This window comes from Zingiber officinale, chromosome 6A (genome assembly GCF_018446385.1).
Source record: "Zingiber officinale cultivar Zhangliang chromosome 6A, Zo_v1.1, whole genome shotgun sequence".
NCBI lineage: Eukaryota > Viridiplantae > Streptophyta > Magnoliopsida > Zingiberales > Zingiberaceae > Zingiber > Zingiber officinale.
Genome location: NC_055997.1, coordinates 86,896,600 through 86,913,721, shown reverse-complemented (window position 1 = coordinate 86,913,721; position 17,122 = coordinate 86,896,600). Strand labels below are relative to the sequence as shown.

The window sequence follows — 17,122 nt, the reverse complement described above, 5'->3', positions numbered from 1 at the left end:
CAGCATTAGCTTCAATCTTAATAATATCAACGTAGTACTTGCGTGCTACCAGTTGGTTCCCTTTAACTTCCCCCACCTGGTCGTCCACAGGAAATTTGATTTTTTGGTAGAAAGTTTAATTAAACAACTATCTGGAATTCATTTAGGATCGACCAACCCAAAATGATGTTGTATGATGAGGGAGCATCTATTGAATTACCTACAAAAATTAAACAAGTCCTTTCGCAATCTTTGGATTTGATTAGTTATGCGCAATTAATTGAACAAAATAAGAATGCATAAAATTAACAGCTTCTAAGAGAATAGTAAGAATGCTAGATTTACTTGGTTACAACTTAGGTGGTTGTTAATCCAAGGCGTTAAAGAAGTTCCACTAGAAATCTCCTTTGTTGAAGGTATAGTAGCCTCTTACAGACATTGACAACTTAGAAAAAGATTAGGAAATGATTACAGAAGTTGTAGATGAATTGTTGTTAATTTTCTAGCTCCATGGGTCTTTTTATAGCCCCTGGAAAAACCTATCCATGGCTCGGAGGCGCCTTCAAGTAGGTCCAAGGCCCCTTCAATAAATTAAGTTTTATCCGCTGAAGATAAAACTTTATCTTTGGCTAACGGGCATTGAAGACGCCTTCGTACTGTTCATGAAAGGTGTCTTCCAAGCGATTGGAGGTGTCTTCCATGAAGTAGATCAACCTCTAAGCTGATCTTATTCATGTAGGTGATGCTCTGGTTAACTGGAGTTAAGCTCACCAAAACCCAACTTCGACCTTCTCCTTGAGCAGACTTCCTCCCCCTTCTCATCCCTCGAATGTCTCGCGCATCCTTCTCGTTCACCGGTGTACTCTTTTGCAGCACCTCGTCTCTCGGATGGACCGAGCCCATCAATTCTCTTCCTGTGTCATTCTTCTCGCTAGCCGCATTTTCCGCTCGATTTCCTATGTTCCTAAGCTCCTGCATACTTAAACACAAGGATTAAATACAAACAGGAACTAACTTAACTCGGTTGACCACATCAAAACTATTACAGGATATTTACAATCTCCCTCTTTTTGATGTTCATCAACCTGAGTTGAAGTTAGGGTCAAAACAAAATGCAATACAATAAGTGAATGAAAATTGTAATGACACTAATTATTTGCAAATAAGTATAGGAATAAAATTTTTTATTATCCCACTTCCCCCTTATGTTATACATATTTTTTCTCTTTCATCACATAAAAAATAGGGAAAATAAAAGAAGAATTTAGAAAAATCTAAAAATTTTTTTAGGGGTACAAAATAAGAATTATCAGTAGGTAAATATTTTCAGAAATAATTTTCAAAAATATTTTATTTGTATTAAATAATTTAAAAAAATAATTTAAAATTTTCTTTTCTATTTCAAAAAATCCTAAAAAAAATTTGAACTTAAACAGAATAAGCTAGATCAGTAGAAATATTTCCACAGAAAGATATTATTTAATCTAATAGAAATGATTTATTTCAGTAGAGCAATCTAATTTTCGAAAATAAATCTTTAAAAATATAGTTTCAACTCTAAAAATTCTGCTAATTTTTATGGATATGTAAAATACATTATTTAACAGCAAAAAAAAATTAAAGTTTCCATATTTCTATATTCCTAAATTTTTAATATTAAAAATTAATTTTTAAAAAAATAATTCATAGAAATGTTATTATTTATCAGAAAATTTGGAAAAAAATTTCCCTCAGCAGAAACATGATTGTGCTATTTGTCTATAAATTTTGAACAGAAAATTCAAAAATAAGATAAAAAAATATTTTTTAAGTCAAAACAATTTCTACTCTAACAATAAAAATTGGTAATTTAATCTAGAAAGGATTTCAGAACCCAATATAGGCTCCTACTTACTGTATTCACTAGAAATTTTGGTGGTACATAATTCCTAGGGATTTTTCTTATTTGTCCCTTATGATTTTTAATGTACCATTTTATTCTACCATAATTTCTAGACCTTGAAAAAATATTTGAACATGTATTGTCATTTTCCAGCTTCTCTATTTGTGCTTTTAGTTTTTCATTTTTCCATTTTAAAATTATCATACATTACGAAAGGGTATAAATTTGTTAAGTTTCATTTAAGCATAGCATTTTCATTTTCTAATTTTAGCATATTTTTAGAAAGAATTTTAATAAATTTAAAAGATTGTTCAGGAGGTAGGTAACGTACCTTACTTACCTCATGATTTGACACTCCCTCTTCGTCGATGCTCATTTCTGAGGATCTTTCGTCGTTCCTCTGGTGGTCTACCATTAGGGTTAATCTAGTGTATTTTTCTAACTTCGATTCTGATGACGACGATTCGTCTCATGTCGCCTTCATGGTCTTGTGCTTCGATCTTGTTAGTTTTTGCTCGTCTTTCTCCTTTCTTTTTAATTTTGGATAGTCATCCTTGATGTGCCCATCTTCTTAGCAGTTGTAGTATCAAACTTTTCTTTTGTTCCAAAGGTGTTTCTTTGCTTGCGACTTATTAAATTTATTAGCTTTAAGAAATTTACTAAAATTTCTTACCATTAAGGTTGCCTTTTCTTTGTCAATGGATGGTTCAGAGTCTAAATCATCTGTTCTTGCTTTCAGGGCAATTGTATGACTTGGCTCATTCTTTAATTCTACACGTCTAGATTCATGAAGTTCTAAATTTGAAAATAAATTATCTAATGTACTTACCTCTAGATCTTTAGAAATATAGTAGGAGTTGATTATTGAGGATCATTCGGGTGTCCTCAGAAAAGTATTCAATGCATACCTTAGAGAATCTTGATTTGTTACCTTTTCTTCCAGATTTGTGAGTTCAGTAATCAGCTCCTTCAGTTTGGCATACGGTTGCACTACTAACTGTCCTTCTTTCAGCCGAAGGTTCATCAGTTGGTTCTGGAGTAGGTCCCATCTCGTGAGTTTTGCTTCCGGCGTTCCTTTGTGTAGCTCTAGGAACTTCTCCCAATGTTCCTTTGTTGATTCATAAGCTCCAATTCGATTGACTTCCTAGGGTGGAAGTATGCTCAGCAGGTGGAACTCAGTTCATCCATTAACTACAAAGTCAACTTATTCTTTTTTGGCCCATAGGTATTCTTCTTTTTCAGCTCCTTGTTGATCTTTGGGAGCTATAAAATCGTATTTGATTATTAGTAAAATTTTAAAATCAGTTTTGAAAAATACCTCCATTTGCTTTTTCCATAGGGCGAATTTCCCCTCAAATTTTGGCAGGTAGATACTCAGTTCGGTCATCGTCTTGTTTGCTTTGGTCAACGTTTAGTCCTTCTGAAGTGGTTGGGCTCTTATACCAATTGTTGGTCTTAGTACGATCGACAAGAGGGGGGTGAATTGCCTATAAAAATTAAATAAGACCTTTCATGATCTTTAGATTTGATTAGTTATGCATAATTAATTAAACAAAATAAGAATGCATAAAATCAATAACTTCTAAGAAAATAGTAAGAAGGTTAGATTTACTTGGTTATAACCTAGGTAGTTGTTAATCTAAGGCATTGAAGAAACTCCACCAGAAATCTCCTTTGTTGAAGGTAGAGTAGCCTCTTACAGATGTTGACAGGTTAGAAAAAGACTAGAAAGTGATTACTGAAGTAGTAGTTGAATTGTTGTTAATTTCCTATCTCCATGGGTCTTTTATAGCCCCTAGAAAAACCTATCAGTGGCTCAGAGGTGCCTTCAAGTGGGTCCAAGATGCCTTTAATAGATTAAGTTTTATCCGCCGAAGATAAAACTTTAACTTCAGCTAACGGGTATTGAAGGAGCCTTTAATAAGCTTAAAGGCACCTTTGCATTGTTCATGCAAGGTGCCTTCCAAGCGATTGAAGATGCCTTCCATGAAGTAGATCAGCCTCCAAACTAATTTTGTTCGCATAGGTAATACTCCGGTTAACCAGAGTTGAGCTCACCCGAACCCAACTTTGACCTTCTCCTTGAGGAAACTTCCTCCCTGGCTTCTCATCCCTCGAACATCATGCACGTCCTTCTCATCCACCGGCGTAGTCTTTCGCAACACATCATCCCTCGGATATACCGAACTCGTCGACTCTTTTCCTATGTCATTCTTCTGCTAGTTGTGTTTTCCGCTCAACTTCTTGTGTTCCTAAGCTCTTGCACACTTAGACACAAGGATCAAACACAAACATAACCTAACTTAACTCAGTTGACCACATCAAAACTACCACAGGGTACCTATAGCATCGATCACAATAAAAGTCGATCGACACATCTTTATTAGGGGCTTCTCTCCTAAGGATATGACTAACTTAATTTGGTCGAGCGACCGAACCTCGATGCCCGTAAAGCTATATAGTGGCGTCATTATGGGTTGGGGCTCGCTCTTATCAATTTATAGTGGATCAAGCGTCTCCTTGAAGATGATGTTGAGTAAGCTGCTTGTGTCAACAAAGTATGATATATATTATAATTGACTATAACAACGTTGATTATTAAAGTATCAACATAGAGCACTTATACTCCCTCTAAATCCTCGGGCCCGAAACTAATCTCGGGCCCTTGTACCTGCTCCTGGCTGTAGTTGACTGCTTGGATCTCTAGTCGACGAGCATGTAACTTCCTCCCCCGATTAGAGTCTCCATCGATTGGACCTCCGGTGATCATCCCAATATCCCTTGAGCAGAATTATTGTTGTTTTCCTCTTGCCACATCGGGGGATGCTCCTACCGCGCTCGGGAAGGGGTCTAGGCCTGGTTATCCTACTACTGGAGCGTTCTTTAGCGCCACTCAACATCCTAGTAATTTCTTCGGGTTGGGATGTTCGGTTGTTGATAACGTCGATGGTTAGGAGACGACAAACGACAGTGGAACCCTTGGTTAGCTGCCTGGCATTTCTCTAGATTGTAATGATAACAATCCTGAGTGTCGTGTGTCTCTAATCGATGATATGTATAAAATTTTGGTGGAGCCCATCTAGGGGCTCTGGGAATCTTCTCCACTCAGCTTCCACATGCTGGACAGCTTGCAGCCACGACTCACGCTGTTGAGGTTAGGGCCCCGCCTGGGGACCCTTGTGAGGAAGAGGGAGGAGAGCTCGGTGTTCGGGAGTAGACGTCGGAGTGGATGTGGGGACCTTCTTCTTCCAAGAGAATTGAGTTTCTTCTACATTAATATACTTGGTCATCCGGCCAAGTAGATGATCGAAGTCCCTTGGAGGCTTCTTAATCAGGGAGTGAAAGAACTTGCTGTCTACGAGCCCTTGAGAGAAAGTGCTTACTAGAATCTCAGGGGTGGCCGAGGGGACATCCATAGTCACTTAGTTAAATTTTTTGATGTACATCTTGAGCATCTTCTTGGACCCTTGCTTGATTGAAAATAAGCTTAATGTAGTTTTGTGGTACTTGCGGCTGCTAGAGAAATGATGAAGGAAAACCTTGCGAAAATCCTTAAAGCAACAGATGGACTCGGCAAGAAACCAATTGAACCATCTCTATGTCGAGCCTGAGAGTATAGTAAGGAACATTTAGCAGTTTACCCTATCTGTATACTGATGGAGGATAACAACATTTTTAAACTTGAGGAGACGGTCTTTTGGGTCAGTGGCCCCCCCCATATTCTCTTATCGTCAAAGGTCAGAAATGACTGGGTAGTTTATCCTCCAATATCTCTTGCGAGAATAGCATATTGATCCATCCAGGAGAGATGCCACCCCATCGGGGCTTTGCTTTTGTGCAAATCTCACGCGGGTGCATCTCTAGAGGATGATACTTGGGGAATTTCTTCTCGGCCTATCTCCTCAGTAGGAGTGCAGAATAGTGCCTGGTGATATACTATCAGGGATGGTGGCACAGGCGGTAAGTTGATTGGTTGTATGGGTGGTTGTACGAAGCCAGCTGTTGGTGGAGGAGGAACTGGCTGAAACCTAGTTGGGCCTTTTACTCGAATTCCTCTTTTAGTGTGAGGACCTGTCCTTGACTTGGTCGGGTCGTGCAGCAATGTACCGGCGGCAGTGACTTATTGATGTTGCATTAACCTTTGTGCTCGAGTGGCTATCAACAACTCAAAATCCTCTTGAGACAGGGTGACGATGGTGACTCATCCAGCTTCTTTCATCTCTATATTTCATATTCAGGTGAAAGTTTCCACATATGACACTAAATTTGATCCTGTCTAAAAGCAGTGGAGATGGCACGCTAGCAGGTGACACTATTGTTGACCTAGAGAAGACCTCGAACTGGAAAAAAGGTTGTGAACTAGAGTAAAAAGAGGCTCGAGTGCCTTCCTCCTCTTTGTGCACACCAAAGAAAGATCCCACAGAATGTTAGAGCGAGAATCAGGGAAGAGGTCCCTGGCGCAGGCCCTCCGATGCTCAAGTCAGTAAGGTGACCAAGCAAAAAGTGGAGAACATGAACAATAGTTCTATAGAAAATGTGTATGTGTGCTTATGTGAAAGCGTACTCGGTCAACAGAGAGGACCTCCACCCTTTATATCATCTCTCATAATCTCCGTAATAATGAAGCGATAAGGAATATTCGGTGTCAGAAGATGTAGGATAATGGAAGGTGTATAGTCTGAAATATGTACAATTACCCTCCGATGAATCTTCTGTTACATGTGTATGAACGATCTCGTATAAGCGTCGTAATAATGATAGAAGCTGAACAACCACTCTCATAAGAAGGTTACATTGTATGTATATGTAAGATACCAGAATATTTCCTCACGAATAGTTGTGATTCTCTGATAGGTTGTTGTGATTTTCTAATAATGTGGTCTCCTGAGGAAGTCCGACCGGATCTTTAGCTTACCGATTATATATTATATTGGCAGATCAATACATAAGCAGCAAGGTACTGACTCCTGTAAGATCGTCTGTCCCCTAAGTCGCTTGGCTATATACTATGTAATGCTGGGGATCTGATATTGAAACAACAAGGAGCTAAGTTTCATAAACTCAGCTGGCTATATAACCAACCGGCCATATGTTGGGATACTTACCTCTTAAGGATCGGGAACTGAATCCCGAGAGATCCGATCGGTACTTTAAGTCGATCGTCCATATGATAGGAGACTTGCCTTTGAAGTGATAATCTGAGATCTGAAAGTTCGGCCGAGTCTAAAATAAGAATTGCCTTATACATTTATCTTTTGTACATATGAGAAACATATGTGTTGAGCTATGTAAACTTGACCGGCGTTGTTACTGACTAGCTATATATAGAAGGGTTGGCATATGAGAAGACCCATAGGCTTAACCGACTGTTTGGTTGACCAATTGTATACTGAGAGTCCAACGATAGCAGTGGAGAGCTATCTTGTACGCTCGTTCGGTCGTAGGGTCGTTCAGGTTATGTGTACATATTGGTATTGTGCCCCCTAAGTTTGACCAGTTTTAGGGCCGAGCGTCCCTTGCAGATCTGGGGAGCTGGATCCGTAGACTCATTCCAACATGTAAGGTTGGTCGGATTTGCTCTATGTATCTTGGTAATGAGTGGAGTGATAAGCTCCCTAAGTCTAACTGGTTTAAGGGTCGACCGACCATATGCTGGAAGGCTTGTATTATGAGAATAGGAAGATGGATCCTTTGAATCTAGCCTGACTTATGACCGGCAATATTTTTGATAGGTCAAGCATTCCTTAAACCCGATAGGCTATTGGTTGATTGGATTTATAATAGGTGTCTTAGCACATGAATGGAGCACTAGGTCCCTTGGATCCAACCGGCTCTTTGGTCAGTCGTTCTCATACTGAAGGCCTTAGTACTGGGCGAGCCGCAATAGTCATGTTGAGAGTAATCCACTGACTGTCATCTCTCCTTGACTTTAATCATCATCTCATTTTGACTTTGACTTTAATTTTGACTGTCACGTCATATCTGAATCCGCTCTTAACATCCCGTATCACTCCCATATAGTCACAATTGAAGATTGATCTAGACATAGCAATTCTGACATTCTACGACGGTCGGTCAGGGCATATGTTAGAATCTGAGTACCGAATGAGTTATGAATTATCAAATATCATCCTTATAAAGACAAACTTTTCTATGTATTCTCAAGAACAGAAAGTAACACCGGCAATTCCATCTATAGAGATCATGAAACAAATCTCTTAATCTTTAGTTTCCTAACCACTGCTGGTTGAATTGGGCTCTATTGCAACCACATAGCCCCTAAGAGACGGTATCCGAGTCGCAAGATCAGTAGAAGAGCTCTGCTTCTTCTGTAGCCTTCTTCTCGCGATGTATCCTCTTATCCATGGGGTCACATCCTCACTGATCTTGATCATCAAGAAGAAAAAGATCCTGTATATTACTATCATACTGAAGAGGGCTGAAAGATCCAGCCATTTTGATCGATTGACGTCGATCTGAAAGATGTGCTCGAGTATGTATTCGCCTGGAATCTTCGGTAGGTCGGGTGCCTGGCCGTCAAATACTAGACCTCTCAAGTCATTTTGATACTGACCCTGCAATAAGGCATTACTCTCAGAAAAAAAAAAGTATTATGAGAATCAATTACTCGTGTATCATACCTGCAATGCCCAGTAATGGAAACTGATATATGTCATTGGGTACCTCCAAAAGGGCTTTGGGATGTCATTAGGAAGTCTAAAGTAGCCAGAAACAAGCATGAATATTCCCTGTTTATCATCGAATTGTAAGACAAACAGTTTCGAGTTTCAGAATGCAGTTAAGCTTTCATGTGTTTTTGTACCTGAATTCCGGCACCTATGATGATTCCCATTAGAAAGTTAGGGACTACACTAGCAATGGCCATCATCAAGCTCTCGACCACGGTGACACTCGCGTAGAGAGCCAACACGAAAAATAAGTAGTGTGTGAAGCCTGGGTGAAGGCGTACCATGAAATAGCAAAGAGTTCCTGAGACTAAAGTTATCATGATCAAGAAAGGCATTGCAGACAGGGTGTTGCTGATGACAAATGCTAGGACACCATAATGGCCATTGAGCCTTTCTCTCTGAAAAACCTGCATGAGGATAGAAAAGAGCAGTTAGTTGAGTTTAAATGTTGCCATTGCTATGTTAACAACTAGGTTAGCCTTCAAATAGACCTTCATATCTTCCACAAAGGATGGGAATCCACCAATAGACATAAATGTCACGAAGCCGAAGACGAATGAAGCACATGCCCCCCGAGCCTGCAGTAAGATGAATGTTGAAATGCTTAAGCTCATGTTAATTAACTGAAAACAGTTTGAATATAGATCTAAAACAAGGTGTTACAGTTGTAAGTATGGACTCTGTTATATACAATCAATTCTAGGAAAGAAATGAAATTAAAGCAGATAAAGGTGTTACAGTTGTACCAGTATAGAGGTGTATCCAGTTCCAACATTCAAATAGATGGTTCCAATGCAGATGGTCACAACAATGTAGATCAGCAGCCTTAGCCAGTAGTAACCAAAGTCTCTCGACATGTTCACAAACGATCGCTTCGTCAACGTAAAAGCTTGCATCAAGAAGCTAGCCTGACTGCCTCCTGAATCCAACACCGTTCCTCTCTGCAACATTTGCTACAATTTCAGTTCCTGTTGCAGGACGAAGTTCGTGCAACTTCTTTCAATGTAAAACAAGCACATACCACTCTTGAAATCTCATCCACTTTCTGTATTGCAGAGTAATGATGCTGAGAGTGATTGTAGAACTCGATCAATGTTCGTATTGCTTCCGATGTTGTCATTCTATCAAGGGGATCATCACTCCTTTCCACCTGAACAATTGCATCACAAACATGAAGAGTTTGTTTTCTCTATAGAAATTTGAAAACGAGAAAGGAAGTTTGTCAGGGTAGCATACTCTTGTCTTTAGAGATCCCTTTAGGGTAGCTTTCACTTTGTCGAAATCCGAGTTTATGCACCTTAAGAAATGGTCTGATGGATTCCTTAGAGGTGGGCAGGGAAATCCAGCTTGAGCAAAGAACTACCATGTAATTCAGTAGATTGATGTTATATATGTGTGCTGGATCTCTTGATCTCTTTCATGGACAAACATGAAGATGTGCAGGGAGATTGGTTGTACCTCACAAGCCTCCGAAGTCTGGCCAAAGTAGACAGTTTTGCCGCCGGAGAGCAAATAAAGGCGATCGAACAGCTCGAAGACCTCGCTGCTGGGCTGGTGAATCGAGGCGATCACCGTCCTGCCGTCTCTCGACAAACCTCGCAGCGTTTGCGTCACGAAGAAGGCTGAAGCGCTGCAAAATCAATGGCGTGATGAAGTTCATCTATCGTCCATGGTGGGAGCGGAGCTCTGACTGTTACCTGTCGAGTCCACTGGTTGGCTCGTCCAGGAAGAGCAGCCTCGGCCTCATGAGGATCTCGAGGCCGATGCTGACCCTCCTCTTCTCGCCGCCGCTGATCCCCCGGAGATGCCAATTTCCGATCACAGTGTCTGCGCAGTCCTGGAGGCCCATCTCCATGATGGTCCCTTCCACCAGAGCTCGCTTCTCCTCTCTCGGCATCTTGTCCGGCAGCCGGAGACGTGCGGAGTAGGAGATCATCTCCCTCACCGTCAAAGTTCCGATCAAGGTGTCATCCTGGGTCACGTATGCCTGTAATGGGAAAGTATTAATTGCTCGAATTGGTTATAGTCGTTCATAGTAAGCTCGTATCGTTGTTCTTTGGATCTTTGCAGAAAAGATCGAAGCAGAGGAAACCGCGTCGCGTATTTGGATTAAATTAAAGGTTGTTGATTTCAACGTACAGCGGTCCCGAAGGAGAGCTTGGCCTTCCGACCGTTGAGGAGGATGGCGCCGGAGAGGAAGGCGTTGGCGGCGAGGCGGCCGGCGAGGGCGTCGAGCAGCGTCGACTTGCCGGAGCCCGAGGGGCCCATGAGCGCCGTCAGCGCCCAGGGCTCGGCGAAGCCGGTGAGACCCTCCAGCACGCGGTGCGTCTCGCCACCCGCCACCGTCACCGTCACCGTCAGGTCCTTCCACGTAAGCCTCGCCGACACGTCGCCGATCAGCTCCACGTTCGCCTTCTCCTTCCACAGCGTCTCGCTCAGCGGACTCAGCCCCCTTCCCACCACCAGCCCGTTCCCCGCCGGCTTGTTCGCCTCGATCTCCATCATCACCTCCGCCGCCGCCTTCATCTCTGGATTCACTGAGCTTGCTCTTGCACTCATAAAACTAGTCGGCAGCCGAAAAAAGGTACGACTTGGAGATCAAAATCGCGTGCCTAACCATCACCATAACAGAGGAGTTATAAATACCGGCTTGAGCAAGCAACAACGATTTGTCTGCTGTTAAACCGCGGATTGATGCATGGGTCGTGGATGTGCATTCATTAATTGCGGCAGCTAGTTGTTGTGGTGCAATTAATGGCGTGGCCGGCAAGCTCAAATCTCTCCTTATCACTGTTCATACGCAGTACGGGACCACGTAATTAGCTAGTAGTTGCAAAGAACACATTAAATTCTGAAACCTAAGCCATGGAGTAGAACTATTTCTATTTCTATTTTCTATTGTTCTTGGGAGAATATTCTTAATCATAGTAGGAGTATGTCTTCATCTTGGGAAATTAACTCAAACCATACATTTGTCCCCCTTTTTTTTTCTTCTCTCATCTTTATTTCTTTATCAGACTCTTCAAATCATTAGTAGTATTTTCTTCTTTGTTATTAATTGCTTGGTTCTTTTGGGACCTGAAGACACAAATCAAATTGAAAATAAATTATTATATTCGCTCTGTTATATATATATATATATATTCTACTGTTATTATTTATTGATACTGCTACTTTATTTACTGTTAATACTGGTATTATTTGCTATTATTAAGTTATGTTTTACCGTTACTATCCACTGTTTTATTTTACTGCTACTATTAACTGGAAAAAGAAAATTTTAAAAATTTATAAAAAAAATGATATATATATATATATATATTTTTTTTCACAGTCCTAGACAACTCTAACAAGTCCGGTATCCAGATGGACCTCTGGGCATTTCAATTCATTTTTGAAAATTAGGACATCCGAGGTGCATCTGAGCGCCCGAACATATGAGGATCACCTAGGAAAATGTACCAAATGGATATACAAGCTATCATTTTCTTACATAGTGAGAGTTTTGGTATCCTATCTTTCTTATCCTACACACTCCGTATACATCCAATTTTGTTCGATTTAGTATTTTACTTTACCATGCAAGTTTGTGATTTTTTTATTTAGGTACCTAATTTTTTATAATATTCAAATTACATATTTCATTAAACAATAATATTAGAGAATTTTGACTTATTTCAAATCAAAATTAATGTACTCCTATAAACAGTTAGCCAGGATTTTCAAGTAGGAGGCGAAGCAGATCATAGAACACGAAAAAGGTCCGACAATGTCCTTCTTGTTCTTTCTCTTACTCAACCTATGTGATGGGTCTCGAAGAAGAGTAAGAGTGTTGCGCAAAGAGGGAGCAACACCTCTCAACCTCTAATACAAAAGAAGAAGAAGAAGAAGAAGAAGAAGAAGAAGAGAAAAAGAGATAGCGCGAAGCAATGAGACAAAGACGCACAAAAAGAGCAAACATGAGGAAAGAAGAAGAAGAAAAAGAAGAAGGAATAAGAGTTACCGTGGTTCGGCGATATGCCTACTCCATAAAACGACCTAAGATTTATTAGAATTCTCTCTATATAAGAGAATCTACATTATTCTCATGATTCTACAAATATGTTTATAATAATCCTTATAACTAATGCTCAAATCTCAACATGCCAAAACAGACTCGAAAATCGTAATAGAATTTTATTATTAAAAATCATAACAAAATTCTATTAAAAAAACCATAATAAAATTATATTATGAAAAAATATAACAAAATTCTATTAAGAAAAATCATAATAGATTTTTCTTCCGTGACATATCTCGCATTGACCTTTACTCAAATATGAGATACTCGTCAACAATCTTCACCTTGGTGAATATTCACCCCTTCGAAAATATAAGTATTTAAGCAAAACTCCACTTGGATCTTTGGGTCTGTACTTTTTTCCTTTTAGAGACATGGATCAAGTTCAAGTAATGCTTAACTTTTTTTTGTGGTTACTGGTTTCATCAACATGTTTACAATATTGTCTGTAGTGCAAACCTTCTCAAGTTGAATTTCTCCGGAAGCAAGCAGCCCCCTAATCTTATGAAACCACACATCAATGTGCTTGGTTATCACTTGATACACTTGATTGTTTGTCAGATAGATAACACTTTGACTATCACATAATAACTTGACTCCATCTTGATGAACGTCAAGTTCTCTGACCAACCCTATAAGTCAAAAAGCTTCATTCATTGCTTCAGCTGCAGCCATGTACTCCAACTCTATAGTAGGCAATGCAATAAGAGATTGTATTATATACTTCCAATAGATAAGTCCTTCCACCACAGTGAGCACATATCTTATAGATCTCCTATCATCTAAATTTTATGCATAGTCTGCATTTACGTACACAACAACTAAAGGATCTTCCGATTGTCTAATGAATATGATGTCATCATCAGTTATATTTATTGGTACCCCATGGTAGTTTTGATATGATTAACCAAGTCAGGTTAGGTCCTGTTGGTGTTTAACTCTGTGTCTAAGTGTACAGGAGCTTAGAAGCACAGGAAGTCGAGTGGAAGACGCGACTAGCAAGAAGGATGGCACAGGAGAGAGTCAACGGGCTTGGTGCGTCTAAGGGGCGAGGTGTTGCGGAAGAGTACTTCGGCGGGTGAGAAGGATGCGCGCGGCAGTCCAAGGGACGAGAAGCCAGTGCAGAAGCCTGCTCAAGGAGAAAGTCAGAAATTGGGTTCGGATAAGCCCTTTTTCGGTTGGCCGACATCACCCAGGCGATCGGAGCTATAGGAGAGCAAAAGAAGGCTGAAAATGCTACTGGAGGCACCTTCAAAGGGAGTTGAAGGCACCTCTGAGACACCTCCGCGTGCCTCTGCACCTTCACTATGGAAGGCGCCTTTCATGGTTGGAAGGTGCCTTCGATGAACAGTACAAAGGTGCCTTCCAACACTATGAAAGACACCTTCAACCAGGCTGATTTTAGCCATTACCAAAGGATAAAGCTTTATCCTTTGGAGCCTCGCTACAGGCACCTTCTAGCCACTTGGAAGGCGCCTTTAAGTCATGGATAAGATTTTTCAAGGTCTATAAAAAGACCCCTGGACCTAGGGAAAAGGTAACAACTTCTGTATTTATTTCCTAGCTATATTTTGAGCTTCCAACGAGTGTAAGAGGCTTCTCCGCCTTCAAAGAAGGAGATCTTTAGTGTGTTTACTTACTTGGATTAACAACCTCCCCGGTTGTAACCAAGTAACTCTTTTGACCTCATTTTTTTTAGTTGTTCATTTTTTTATCTGAGTTAAAAGTTGAGAAAGGTTTTTCTTAACAGCTAGTTCACCTCCCCTCCTTCCGGCCTACTTGGGCCAACAATATTTCTCAAGTATATGAAAATCCACTTCACTGCATCCCAATGTAGTCGACCAAGATTTGAGAGAATCTTGCTCACCACACTAACTGCTTGTGTCAAATCTAGTCTTGTGCATACCATAACATATATCAAAGAATTAACTGCACTGGCATGAGAAACCTTTAACATCTCTTGGATCTCTTCATCTGTCTTTGGGTAATATGTACTGGATAACTTGAAGTGATGCTTCAAGGATATACTCACCGATTTTGTATTCTTCATGTTGAACCTATCTAGTACTTTCTCTAAATAGATATTTTGAGACAACCATAATCTCCTTACAGCTCTATCCTTATGAATCTCCATCCTAAGAATCGTCTTGGCCTCTCCCAATTTTTTCATATCAAATTCTTTGATCAGTAGCCTCTTCAATTTGTTAACTCCTTTCTTCTTCTTTGCAACAACCCACTTGCATTTTATAACTCATTTTTTCCTCAGAAAACTCCACTAAATCCCATGTTTGGTTCTCATGCAGTAACTTCATCTCCACCATTATAACACTTATCCACTTGTCTTTCTCAGAGTTATGTACCGCCTTCTGAAAAATGTTGGATCTCCGCTACTAGTAATAAGCACAAATGATACCAAGTCTTTGAATTCGCATCTAGTAGGTGGTTTTATGACTCATCTAGTTCGGCCACCAACTATAGTATGATACTCCATGTGCTCTGAGCAAGAATCATCAAAGTCATGGGTCTCTAGCTCCACCTGTGCAACATATTTCTCCTTGTTGCTATGTGGTATTTTCTTTCCTTCTCTCTGAGTATATTGTAGCATAGTTTTCTCATCAAACACTATATCTCTGCTGATCAACACCTTGTTTGCCTTAGGATCCTAAAGTTTGAAGTCTTTAATTCTTTTCTGATACCCTAAAAAAATGTACTGCTTTGGCTTTGCATCCAACTTTGATCTTTCTTTACTAGATATGTGCATATAAGTTAAACATCGAAGAACATGAATATGAGAGTAATCTACTGAATTCCCTATCTGTACTTCCTCTGACACTTTATCTTCTAGTGTCATCCTTGGTAATCTATTAATGAAATAACATGTCATGTTTATCGTTTCTGCTCAGAAATTATTTGCCAGTCTTGCATTCAGCTTAAAATATCTTGCCTTCTCTATGATTATCCTTTTCAACTTTTTTGTCACCCGGTTCTGCTAAAGTGTTCTACAAACTGAGAAATGTCTCATTATTGTGAGAACTAAAAGGACTAAGATATCTCCACAATGACATGAGATTATCCACTTTGAGCCTAAGCCCTCATAGTTTTATTTTTGGGCTCTACCCACAAGGTCTCATACTAATAGATATATCTTTCTCATATAAGTCCATGATCATTTCCATGTATTTTCAATATGAGACTTTGTTTGCAACTATTGTAACTCAACAATCTCCCCTCAAATGAAGGACCACCCCCCTCAAACCTACCCGCTTAATGTCATCTAATCCTTGACCCACTAGGACTTACCTGCCCCTCGATCCAGCCGACCTACTATAACTTCCTTGCCCCTTGGTCCACTCAACCTACTAAGTCTTTCTTGCCTAATCGGAACTAGGACTTCTCTACCTAGTGTATGGTCGTCTTGATCCAAATATGGAAGCTCTCACTTCCTTCGTTAGAGGTCAATATTCCATCCACATGACTCGATTGAACCATGACTCTTGTGCACAGTCAATGATTAGTCCTTTTGGCAGTTTGAGCTCTGATACTAATTGCTAGGATCAAAAAAATTAAGATATCTCCACCATGATATGATATTGTCCACTTTGGGCCTAAGCCCTCATGATTTTATTTTTGAGCTTCACCCAAAAGGTCTCATACTAATAGAGATATCTTTTCCTAATAAGTCCAAGATCCTTTCCATGTATTTTCAATGTGGGACTTTATTTGTAACCATTACAACCCAACAATTATCCCATGTTATTCACAAAATTATTGAAATTTTGAATTCGTATACTCAATCCCAGTATCTGACCTAAGACATTTGATTTTCCTTCTAGTTTGGTTCTCCACTTCAGTTTTTCACCATTTAAACTTCGAAAAAGTTTTAGATTTGTGATGCATGAAGCATACCCAGACCTTTCATAAGTAGTCATCAATAAAACTCACAAAATATATATGTCCTCCACATGATGCTATACTGGCTGGTCCCAAAGATTCATATGTACATAGTCCAAAATCTCCTCCGTCTTGTATGTTATCGTTTTGAATTGCACTTTGCTATGTTTCCTAAGAACACAGAATTTGCAAAATTCAAGCTTGCATGTCTTGACGCCCCTCAAAAAATCTCTTGTGAAGTTCCAGCATCCCAAGTTCACTCACATGCCCTAATCACATATATCATAAGACAGTATTGTTTAATTCAGACTCCACCGAGGCAACTTCACCTACTACTATAGTCTCTATCAACTTGTAGATGTTCTCTATTAACTTTTGTCCTTTAATTACCATCAGAGTTCCCTTCCTGACCTTTATCACCTGACTCACAAATTTGTAACTGTTGGTCCCTTGGAACCCGACAAGAGAGGGTGAATTGCCTAGAAATACCTTTCTCGTACTTTTACAGCTTTATTAAAACAAACACTTGCATAGAAAGAATTAAGAAACTAATTAAATAAAAAGAGGTACAAAGATTTTACTTGGTTAGCAATTAGAAGATTACTAATCCAAGACGTTGAA

General features: G+C 39.8%; 1 protein-coding gene across 1 annotated transcript; it reads right to left on the bottom strand.

The window, feature by feature from the left end:
* Positions 1-7,946: 7,946 nt before the first annotated feature.
* On the bottom strand, positions 7,947-11,205 carry LOC121996803 (ABC transporter G family member 11-like). The gene is made up of 10 exons (XM_042550921.1): positions 10,690-11,205; positions 10,248-10,537; positions 10,009-10,180; positions 9,787-9,909; positions 9,572-9,700; positions 9,297-9,491; positions 9,042-9,128; positions 8,685-8,957; positions 8,503-8,610; positions 7,947-8,436 (listed from the first exon to the last, which is right to left on the bottom strand). The coding sequence occupies exons 1-10, from the start codon at positions 11,107-11,109 to the stop codon at positions 8,095-8,097; spliced, it is 2,139 nt and encodes a 712-aa protein (XP_042406855.1). The 5' UTR covers positions 11,110-11,205; the 3' UTR covers positions 7,947-8,094.
* Between the last annotated feature and the right edge of the window lie 5,917 nt (positions 11,206-17,122).